Genomic DNA, 12,202 nt, shown 5'->3' on the forward strand with positions numbered 1-12,202 from the left:
TTTATTTGTATTTGGTTATTTGAAATTTGATAGGGAAGGGGGGAAAACCAAGACGGGGAGGGGTGGGGGGGAGGGTAATGGGTACCAAGACATGTGAAAGGGTATCAATGTATGTGAATTAATGCACCTTCTATCTGGCAAATATCATGTAACCCTTTTATTAATTACAATAAAAAATTTTTAAAAAAAGAAGTATAATTGAAAAGGAGAATTTGTGTACACTGTAGGTACCTCTGGAATTATCAAAAGGAAGTCTTCTATTACAATTAATGAATACTAATAAAAGAGTTTATTTTAAAAAAAGGAAGAAAAAAAGTTCCATTGAATTCCTGAGCACACTGGTATAGGAGCAATGACACATTGGACCCAAAAGAATAATTTTGGAACTCTTTGGCCTCTGTAATTACTTCTATGCAACTAACTCAATGTTTAAAGTCTATATTGAAAAGCAAAAGTCACTTTGACGTTTTCTGAATGACCTGCATTTGGAAAGTAGGGAGCATGAAGAGAGAGAGAATGGCTGTGTTAACAATAGGAATTGAAGCCTTAATTCAACCCTGGAGTAAATGATCTGACTCTAGCTCTAGCTCTTATATTAAGGGCCCAGCTTGGGGCTCTGCCATCTCCATGCCCACCCCTGTGCCATCTCTGAGTTTCTGAGGGCCAAGTTGGTTCTGGGTGCATAAGTGGCAGATGGATCCACTGCCAGCATGTTTATTTCTGCTGGCAGATCCCAGAAACCATAGTAACACTTAGACATCCTAAAGACCTTTATTTGTTGCTTCTGAGCTTCTTGCATTGGCTCAGGTCATTGCACTTGGCCAGGTAGAATGCTTTAAAGTGGGGTTCAGCAAAATAGGGAAGACCCAGAAAGTCACAGTCAGGCTGAAAACTGTGACCGTGCTTGCATTTTACCAGTATTCCTTGACTGGTAACCAGGAGATACGGAACCGAAATGCCTTGCTGTGAATTTTGCAGTACCCAAGCCAAAAGCAATAAAATTTCTGTAACAACATATGCACCATGACAGACTCCCACATCAGCCCAGAAAAAAATGATTTTCCTGGGAAGGCCTGTTCTGGGATGGATTCTTTTTCTCAGTGATGAGAAGCTGGGCAGAGATTTCCACTGCTTTCTAGCCCACAGGTGAGGTAATTTTTAAGGCATTTCTCACTCATTTGTTCTGCATTCACTGAATGTACAATTTTGATGTCCAAAGGACATTCCATGAAAATCTACAGTGTAGCCAAAATTCAAAGCTTCTGTATTCTCAGGTAATAGACACAACAGCATGTCCTGACTCTTTGGAGAGACTACCAGGGTAACCTTATCCATAGCTTTTCAAATAGTTCAACACCAGCAAATCACTGAGTCATTGAACAACTAACTCTATTTGATGCCATCACAGTAAACTGATGTCATAGCCACTAATCGAAGTTCCTTCCATTCAGGTGATTAAAAAAGACAATTCCTTGGTTTGGGTTTAGGATCACTTTTGCCATTTCTTAGGAATTTTGCATAGGCCAAGATTAGTGGGGATAGGAGGACTCAGGGAAGAAAGGAGGAAAAGATGGGAGGGGAGGGGAGGAGGTAGAGAATGGGAGAGAAGGGAAGAAAAGGGGAAAGAAGAGAAGGGAAGAGAAGAAGCAGAGGGCAAAAGACAAACCTAGTTGACAATTCCTAGATTGGAATAAGTGCCTAGGGGGTGGAGTGGGAGTCCTCGGATGTCACTGGTGAAGTCTGCAGAGGGAGAGCCAGGCCCTCCCTTGACTCACTCTCCAAGGCTTGTGCCTGTCTGGTGTGCTCTGCTTTGGGGCCCTGGGAAAGATCTTGCAAGGAAGCACGGGCAGCCAAGGCCAGCGCCACCAATCGGTAGAGATGCAACAGCACCACAAGGGAATTCTTCACAGCAAAGAACACGAGCATATGATTTATCACTTGGAAGTAGGTCATCAGTATGAGACGCACAACGAGAAAGGGGCCATCTTGTATAAAGACGCTGATGCCGATGTTCCACAAATCCGCACTGTACAGGCAGAAGAACAGGATGGGGAATCTCCTAGCATTCATAGACGAGGGACACACTGCATGCTGTACTGCAAACGTAAGAGGCACAGGTTAACATTACCTCTCTGAAATGCACAAGTTCAAGGGAGATGAAACTGGATAAACCATTACCAAATGAATGTTCTACTTATAATTAATGGAAATTTAATTTGCGATATAACATATTTATTTAAAAAAAAAAAACCCTATCTCATCTCGACTCTTCCCACCAAGTTAAATGATTTTTATCTATTTTTTAAGTCATTAGTTTTAATTCTAGTTCCTATTCTGGAAAAGGCTTAATTAAGGAGACTAGAGAGAACCAAGGACAAGGCTCTCTGTTTCAGTCTGCCCTATGGGAGAGTGGGATGTGAATGCAGGACTTCAAGTCCACCAGCCTGGCTGCCTTTTTTTCTTGTAGTGAGGTACTGTCAATTTAATCTTCTGGAATCTCCATTTCTTCTCTTTGAAAATAGAGATAACCATATATAGTTATCCTTACTTGGTTAATATATATGGTAAATGGACTCAGATCATTCTGTATACCCTCTTCCAAATCTGCATATTTACTAACTCTTCTGGTTTTACCTATGTACTAGTTGACTCACTCAGACATAGGCATAAATTGTGATGAGAAATAAAGCTAAGTGTTTATAGTCATATTCAAATTTACTTCTTGTTAAAAATATTTTCTTAACGGAGGGAGGGAGCTCAAATAAATGACTTGTGATTTCATTCTGTCCTAATTCCTTAGGCTTTTGTTTTTATGATTTACAAGAAAGGCTGGTTGTAATTACTGATTTTCCAGCTGAACAAGAAGAAATTCAATCAACAGATGAACTTTTTTTTGTTTTAATTTCTAAAATGTAAATTAAAATTCAGGGTCAGGGGCAGAAAATAATCCTTTTAAAATAATGGAGGCTTCCACTTGGAGTTTTCAAACAAAGAATGCCTTCGTCTACTGAAGCCTGAAAATATTATGAAGCTGCTTTGATATGGGCGAACATAATGTACTGTTTGTTGGAAAATACAATAGTCATTTAGTCAGAAGTAACATTTGGTCTTTGTTTTTCAAACAGCTGCATAACATTATCACCTCTGAAAGTTTACAAAATTCTTTCTTAAATAAAAAAATTCTTAGCAAGTCTATAAATTGCAAGATATGAGAAAACTGAGGGAATGACAAAAGAAAGACTAGCATAAAATCAGTAACTTTCCAAAGAAATCAGGGTCAAATAAGTGTCCCAAAGGGTCCACTAAGCATATTGCTCAATATATGAGTAATGGCACCTACTCTTCTCTCAGTAGGGCAGCAGCTCAGCTAATATTTTATTGGATGACTAATGGAGAATTCCCAAAGCCAAATCTGGAGCATTCCCAAACCAAAATTCCAGGATAATAACAACTTATCGTTAAAACTCCTGGTTAATGAAGTTCAAAATTTTGGTGATGGTAAAAATATGTCACATATTTCTGGCCAATATGGTATCTATGTGTGACAAGTCAACACTTGAAATGTGGCTGGTGTTACTGAGGAACTGACTCTAGTATTTCTGAAATTTCAAGAGCCACATGTGGAAGCCATTTTGAAACACCCAGCTCTCTTTAGACATGGACTAACATGTATATGACTCAGATCATTCTGTATACCCTCTTCCAAATCTGCATATTTACTAACTCTTCTGGTTTTACCAGAAATTCTAAAGATTTATTATTTTGCCAGTTTTTGGGCTCAAGGCCTGAGCAAAGTCCTTGGACTTTCTCAAGGCTAACACTCTACCACTTGAGCCTCAGCACTACTTCTGGCTTTTTTCTATGTATGTGGTACCGAGGAATCAAACCCTGGTCTTCGTGCATGCTAGGCAAGCACGCTACCACTTAGGCCAAATCCCAGCCCCAATTCTAAAGATTTATATCTTCACTAAATTAAGACCAATCAACCACCACTGAGAAAAAAATTTTGGCTTACCATAGATGAAATTATTATGACACATGGATTTGACTAAGGAATAAAAATAATCCTTTATTAATATCAATTGATAACATTGGTATGCCAGTATCTGGAGCAGTAATTTACAAAATATATTTTGCTGAATCATCACAGGAACCATTAACCTGAGATATTATGATTATGATCCCTTTTCATGGAGGAAAAACTGAGACATAGTTATTTTATCTATTCTTCAAGAAGTCTTATAGATCATAAATTATTATCACTGTTGGAAGTCCATAACATTCTTCTTCAAAATAACCAGGAAAACATATGGTTGGAGGTGTGGTTCAAATGATAGAGCTCTGGCCTAACAAGTACAAGATCTTATGGCCAAATGTTATTACTAACAAAAAATAAATAAAGGATGGGGTGGAACCCAGACTTTTGTGATTATCACTCAAGTGTTTGAAGCTCATATACATCATAGTGGGGTGTGAATATTCTAAAGTTTCAACTACAAAAGCCAAATTGGTCACCTTCTCTATTGCCTTGTTTACTTTCATGTTATTTCTAATCAAGGATTGTAATATTCTATTTCTTTTGGACAATATCACAATATTTACCTGCCAGGTCAAGGGGAAATTGTAACATACTCCAAGTCCATACAAGGAGGATAGCACAGACTAGCTCAGGATTATTCCTAGAATGTAACACATTTTTCAGTTAGTAATAAAAATCATGATCACATGCACAACAAGGAAATCTTCAGTTCATGGCAAGGCATCTTCTTAACAAACGTTTTGTGAATTGACAAACTATGTCGGTGACAATCAATCTGTGAAGAAACCAGTGGGTGATATTATGGAATGATGAGAAAGAGGTAAAACAAAAATCTGAAGCTTAAAAACACAGAATAAGTGTGAACTATGACAAAGTGGCTTAATTCCATATTGTTGTCTTTATTTTTTTCATGGAAACCTTACGCGAGAAAAATGCTGATGGGAAAGTTTGATGTCATCATACACATTAAGAGGCCTGACTTCAAATATTTTCTAAGGAAAAAAAAATCTAATAGTTGTCCCAAGATTCCAGAACTATAATTGAAAAGATATTACATAGAGACAAGATGATGTGCAAATATTAAAAAGCTCAGAATGATATTGTCTGTAGTTGGGAAGTGGAGATTGAAATTTCATTAAAATGATATACACCATCGACAAGGCTGATATGATAGGCCAGGAATATATATGTGTGAGTCATTGAATTTTTCTGTGCCAAGAATAGGAAAAGAGTTAGCATTCAACATATATTTGCAGGCAGATGGAATGAACATACAAAAGATAAGCCTATGCCTGGGAAAATACATAAATATCACAGATTTAGGAGACTGAAGCCTGTAGATGATGAAAGTCAGAAGGAATAAAGGTGACAGAAAGGCAAAAGATCTCAAAGAGGTTCTAAAGTCACATTTATTTCTAGCAAAACCACACACGATGTTATCAACTTTCAGTCATTGTTATAACAACAGATTTTGTTCCCATCTGTCAAGAGGGATTTTTGATTGGAAAGGGCTAGAAAATCATCAGGGAAGAGTAATTGAAAGCAAACTAAATGAGATGATTGTAAGGGATATCTATAAATGCCTCAAGTGTTGGGATCTTGAAAAATTAAATCTCAGAACTCTGAGAGAATTCGTAAATGAGATTTCTAGACGATTGCTCTCCACCTTGGGGGTTATGGTAGAGAGAGGATGATGATAGAAAAACTGAAGTCTCAACATTCAAAAAGAAGCAAAAACACAAAAAGTATGTTACTATTAATGTCTAGTTAGATTATGTGATTCCCAAATGATTTCTGAGAGCCCATATATATAAAGACAGTGATTTATAAGTCAGTGTAGGTTCTCTGAGGACAACTGTACCTGATTAGGCTTGTTTATCCTTTAAAAAAAGAACTAGAATTACCCAAAAGGTGATTCTATGTAAACTGATGATAGACACTTGAATTTAAACATACTCTCTGAAAAGCATCTCCCATGGTGTCCTTATAGTGAAATTTAAAAAATATTCTACTTGTAAGATAGTTTGATGGATTTTTTTTGAAACTGAGGTATTATCCTCTTGCTTAGGCTGGCACTCTACCATTTGAGACACACCTCTACTTCTGCTAGTTAATTGGACATGAGTTCTTGGAGCTATCTGCTAAGACTGGCATCCAACCTTGGTGCCCAGATTTCAGTTTCCAGAGTAGCAAAAATTATAAATATGAGCTGTTGGGGCCTAGCCTCCATCTCTGAGGCCTGATTCTGGCTCAGCTGCAATTAAAGGGCTTTGTCTAGGCATTTGGTCCTTTGCATACCTCTCTTAAGGCATCTCTGTGTACGTGACTCGATTGAACCCCCCGCAGTTTCGCGGGTCTCGCAGCAGCTCAAGTCTCCCGAGCTTTCCTACACCTGTCCTGCCCAGTACCTGAAAGCCCCACCCAGACCCTTAGTGGTAGCACAGAGGCCCTCTTCCTATTGGCTAGCTTCCCAGTGCCCACCTTCTCCTACCCTAACAGTATATAACTAATTGTCTGACGCAATAAAGGAGGAGAGCATCAGAGAGCATCAGAGATCAGCAGAGATCAGCAGAGAGATCTGATGCGCTTTCATGGTTAATACTGCTTCTGACTCAGCGTGGTTTTTTCTTCCCCGGTGATTGGGGGAGGGCTGGGTCTTCGACACTTACCATCTCGCTCGGCTCCCGGGGGACTACAGGCTGGCCCTGTGTGTCCCTCCCCGTTCCCGTGTTGCTGCCCCGGAGAGGAGAGGAGCAACAATGAGCTACTGAAGCCCAGTGGTTACATGGATTTCAAACTGTATATTACTTTCCAAAGGAAGCCCTTCAATAAATTGCTATAGGCTCTATCTCTGATTGTAGTCGCCTTCACATTTCATCAGTGACTCCATCTACAGCACAGATGGACAGCTGTGCACACGCATGCATATGAAATGGAGCTTGAATAGAAACCCAGATATGGGAAAAGGTCAAAGGTTCTATCCCCAAGGATCAGGATTCAACTGGCAATTACCTGTCTCTCTAGAGCAGTAGAAGCCAGTGCTCTAATCCTGTAGTGACCACTTACCAGCTACATCAGGCTGAAAAGTAGTTTAGCATCAATCAGCATGTTTCAGATTACTCATTTGCATTGTGAAGGTGGAAATAGCAATTGCTACTGGATCTTATAAGATAATTTAAGCATATTATTTTAATAAGTTCAGTGTATGAAGATCTTATTTGAAACAGCACTTTACACAGGTTAAGGATGGGAAAGACACACAGTTCAGTAATTTTTAATTATCTTTGATTTTGAGATTTCCTCAGGCTTTTGCTAATAAAATGATAATGGTAGAATGATAGTATCTGATTCACCATGTTAATGTCAAGCCCAAACAACCCATTCATCTACAGTCTTTAAACACAGAGTAAATGACAAACACTACTCAGAAATATTATTTATTGGCATATTAACCATTATTACCTCAGCATGTTTCATAGGTGCCATAATTTCATTCTCTTAGGAAAAAGATTATAGACTATGCTAGCTCTATGTCAAAATTTCATTATATAATTATGTATGTTTTTATATATTACACACAAAAATCTGAGAGAGTGTGGGTATTGAGAAAAGTATTGGTAAAAGTTTCAAAAATAACGTTGGAGAAGTCTGAAAAATTGGAAGCAGACAAATATGGATTATAAGATTAGACAGTGAAATCACTGAAGAATGTAAATAAATCACAGAGCTCAAATTGCAATCAGTGAAGATTTATGAAGAGAAATCTGGGACGGATTTATCTGCCACTAGCCCATATGTGTAATCCAGCTTCTCCATGTCAACCAAGAATCATAGCAAACAATAGGATTAAACTCATAAAAAGTGTGATTATTGATATATCACTTTTCTTCTTGGAAAACCAAGAGGATAAATGACTAGCATTTGGTAAATTAGCACAATCAAACTGACAAGAAAAGAAAAAAGGATAAAAATTTAGAGACATATTGAATATTTAGAGAAATAATGGATAAAATTTCTGACATTAAAAAAAGCATAGTTTAGCTGGGCACAGTGATTCACACCTGTAATCCTAGCTACTCAGGAAACTGAGATCTGTGGATCAAGGTTCAAAGCCAGCCCAGACACTAAAGTCTGTGAAACTCTTATCTCCAATCAGTGGCTCCAGGGGTAAGACAAGCCTTGAGCTTGAGCTGAAGAGCTCAGGGACAGCGCCCAGACCCAGAGTCTAAGCCCCATGACCCACAAAAAAAAATTTAAAAAATTAAAAGCACAATTTACAGATCCAGTCCAAATAAAGCACTTACAATAGCTAAAAGCAAAGAGATTCAACCTCAGACACAACACAAATTACTGTAGTTTTAAATCCTGAAAACAGAAAAAAAAAACAAAAATAAAAAGCAAACTTGATTCATCATATACAGGGTTACAAATGTAGCAACAAATACTGACTAATATCGGATAATAAACACTGGAGGGCAGAAGGCAATGAATGGGATGGTATGTGAGCATGCACATGTTTGTATAAGTGAATGGGAAAAGAGAACTAAAACATGTCAAACCCACAAACCAAGAAGTACATATCCAACAAAACTATTCGTCAAATGTGACAGCTAAATAAACATATTTCCAGTTAAAGAAAGACAGGTTTCTTGCTAGCATATTTGTCCTATGAAAAGCACTATATGAAGTTGTTAGAAAGAAAAGAATTAGATCAGCTAGTAAACTTCAATTGCCATGAAGATACAAAGCATATTAAAATAGTAAGCGCATGAGTAAACAAAAAATGTAAATATATTACATGGCCCTATAAATGTTTTCTTCTCCTAAACTCAAAAAATCAAAATGTCTTAATCAACAATAATTATCAAAACATACTGTGTGGGAAATACTATAAAAGTAGTTCATAATCAAAGTGTAAATATCATAGCATAAAGGATAGGCGAAATCCAGCTAGGAGCCAGAAATGAAATGAGGCATGGAGCTGCATTCAAATAGAGTAACATTGTTATTCCTTCCTGAAATTGAGTTAGCATTAACCAACAACAAAGTGAGAACAAGTAAATATATATTCTCCTTAAACATGAGTAGAGTAAGCCATATGGTAGACCATAACGAGGGTTTCTATCAACTTAAAAATATTGAAATAATTTAATTATATTCTCAAACTATATTAGAATTCTTTGGAAAACAAATAAATATATTTTCCTCAATATCTTCTTTGGTATGCTACAATTACCTCCTTTGTCTCTAGGTATTTAGCATGCATGTATTTGATTCTAAGTAGGTTTTGTTTATATCACCATGTCCCTAATATTATAGATATGTAGTATTTTATGTGCTCTCTCACACGATCTCTTTACATATTCCCTGTAACTGCACTGCATCTAACATTTCTTACAAGTGTTTGGAACCATGCAATGTAAGTCAATTGGACACTAAGACATTAAAACTACAAAAATGGTGAAATATTTTGAAAATAATAATCCCAATCAGGTTGGATTCTTTTTTAAAATAATATGCCAACTAAATAAGCTAAAAGAAAAATTGATATGAACAAAACAAGAAGTGATTTTTGTAAAGATAGCCCATAGTTATAAATATAATTTGTACCATAATTGAGATATTAAGTTTACTCAATAAGTTAGTCTGTTTTGCTCAGCTTTATGTTTTGTTATTTGGGAGGCACAATATAAAGTAAACTGCAGCATTAAAAGCCAGCCTCATTCCAATTTATTTTTATAGCATAGTGCCAAGCAATCCAAGCTTAAAGTACATTCAGGCACTGAGACTTAAATCCCTAATGGGAAAAAAAGTAGTTCCATAAACAGATGTGATCATGGATTCTGAGTTTATTTGCTTGTGGCAAAAATAAAAGTACCAACTCAATAAGTTTTAATTTATAGGCATCTACACCAGAAAGCCTTTGGGCGCTTTGAACAAAACTGACTAAAAATAAAATTTAGAACAATAAAACTTCATCTTCTCCACACACCATTCACACCAGGGAATGTAAATTCTCCAACTAGAAAAAGGAATGATTTCTCCATGTCTCTTGGAATCATAGCTAAGCTATGTTCTAGAATTTTTCTTTTACCAAATTTTACAATTGACCGTGCTCCCTACACTTGAGACTATGAAAACAGAATTAGATAGAGCTCCCACTCCAAAAGTTTTGCCAGTAACCAAAATCTTTCCTACCTGTGGTCATGCCAATAGGTACAACTTTCCTGGTTTTTCCTACAGGAAATATTATGTATGCCTTTCTCTAGTAGAAACCACAAAATTGTATTTGCGTATGTGAATATATACCCATGTACATGTATATATATATACATACATACTTATATATATATGGACAGACATAAATATATAGGTTGTGTTGGATCCTTTTGTGTACCTAAAGGATAGAAAAATTTCAAGATCCTAATGTTGAACACATGATATATTAAAAATCCCTATTCATGCCAAATGTGGAAAGCAAACAGATGCATGACCCTGACCTTGAAAATATCTTTTCTTGAAGAGCTTACCTCACATTATTTTCTTTCAGAGTCTCAGTGGTGAATTCCAAGATGTCAGCTGCTGTTCCCACAAACATCAGGAGCAATTCGGAGAGTTGGTCTCTAGTGATGGTACTTCCAATGGGTAAAAGCCATCTCCCAATGATCAACATTAACAGGAAAGTCTGATGGAGGCCCAAAGTCCAGACTGTCTCACATACTGCAGATAAGTTATTCACAAACAATCTAGCCTGTTGGACAGAAATGTCACACACCGAGATGTTATTAGGAGCAGAGAGATTTTCTTTATTGCAGTTTTCATTTGAGAGTATCCTTTTGTGAATGTTTTTGGGATTTTTTTTTCTTTACTTACTAATGAAAATAGCATTCCTTCCAGTAGATCAATGAAAAACGAACAAACAAACATCCAGTCTGGTCCCAAAAATGGGATTTAACTTAGCAAGGGAGTAATTTAAGCCTTACCTTTGTAAATGACATTGGTCCAGATGATATTTAAAGATCCAATTTTATAATTTTTTTGAAAAATCATAACTCACTTTATTATACTCTATAATAAAATATGCCTAGCAGCATTTTATAAAATGTAATAAAAAACACAAAAAGAAGCTTACTTTTCCCTTCTTCTTTTGCCAGTCCTGGGGCTGGAACTCAGGGCCTGTGCATTGTTCTTGGACTCAAAGACAGTGCTGCTACTTGAGCCACAGTGCCACTTCCAGCTTTTTCTTAGTATGTGGTACTGAGGAATCAAACCAGGGCTCGATGCATGCTAGGCAAGCACTTTACCACTAGTACCACACTCCCAGCCCCAAGAAGTGGAATTTTATATTAGAAACACAGTAGCATTTCCATTAGCAAATACTTGAGATACTTTAGTGTAAGTTTAACAAAACATGTTGGAACAAAGAAGACATACATACGCACTGATACGTATTTACACATCCTGTATGAAAAAATTACGAATGCTGGAGAATTAAATCAACAAATAACTTAGGAACAGAGTTTCTGTTTAGAAATACAAAGATTCAAAATTGCCCCAATGTCAGTTTTTCCAAACTTGTTCTATAGAACTAATACAACCTTACTCAAAATCTCAGCATCTTTGATATACACTGAAAAGTGGACTCTAAAGTTTGTATGAATGGGCTGTATCTGCAGGATTTTATGATGACAGTAATCACTGCAGCATGGTCTATATGAAACAGTAGACAAATAGAACAAGGGATCAGAACAGAAAACCCAGGAATAAGCTCCCATAAAACCACAAGTGATTTTCAACTGATTAGCTAAATGAGAAAACAACAACAACAAATGTAGACACAGAGCTTACATTCTTCATAAAAATCAACTTAAAATAGATCACACATCCAAAGATAAAGTCTTAGAAGATGAGAGACAACCAACATGGCAAAATCTTTCTATATACTATGTCCAAGAAATTGTCCTAGAAAAGCAGGAATCATAATCTGGACTTCATTAAGACCAAATGTTTCTGTTCTGAAAAAAAAAAACTGAAAGAGAATAAAAGCTAAGCTACAGGCTTGGGGAAAAAAAACTGCAAATGACATACTTGATAAAGGACTGTTGTCAAGGACATATAAGGAACCTGAAAGCTCAACAGTAAGAAAATAACATGACTTTTAAA

At 36.7% G+C, this 12,202-nt stretch overlaps 1 protein-coding gene across 1 annotated transcript in view; it reads right to left on the bottom strand.

The window, feature by feature from the left end:
• Nucleotides 1-321: 321 nt before the first annotated feature.
• The window catches only part of Tmem26 (transmembrane protein 26), a 33,650-nt gene continuing 21,769 nt past the window's right edge, over nt 322-12,202 (bottom strand). The window contains exons 4-6 of the mRNA XM_090346955.1: nt 10,570-10,790; nt 4,603-4,679; nt 322-2,096 (exon numbers count right to left, since the gene is read on the bottom strand). Of these exons, the coding sequence (XP_090203081.1) occupies nt 1,699-2,096; nt 4,603-4,679; nt 10,570-10,790 (696 nt within the window). The 3' untranslated portion in view covers nt 322-1,698. The remainder of the gene's footprint in view (nt 2,097-4,602; nt 4,680-10,569; nt 10,791-12,202) is intronic.

Source organism: Megascapheus bottae, chromosome 15 (genome assembly GCF_031878675.1).
Source record: "Megascapheus bottae isolate mThoBot1 chromosome 15, mThoBot2.hap1, whole genome shotgun sequence".
Classification (NCBI taxonomy): Eukaryota; Metazoa; Chordata; class Mammalia; order Rodentia; family Geomyidae; genus Megascapheus; species Megascapheus bottae.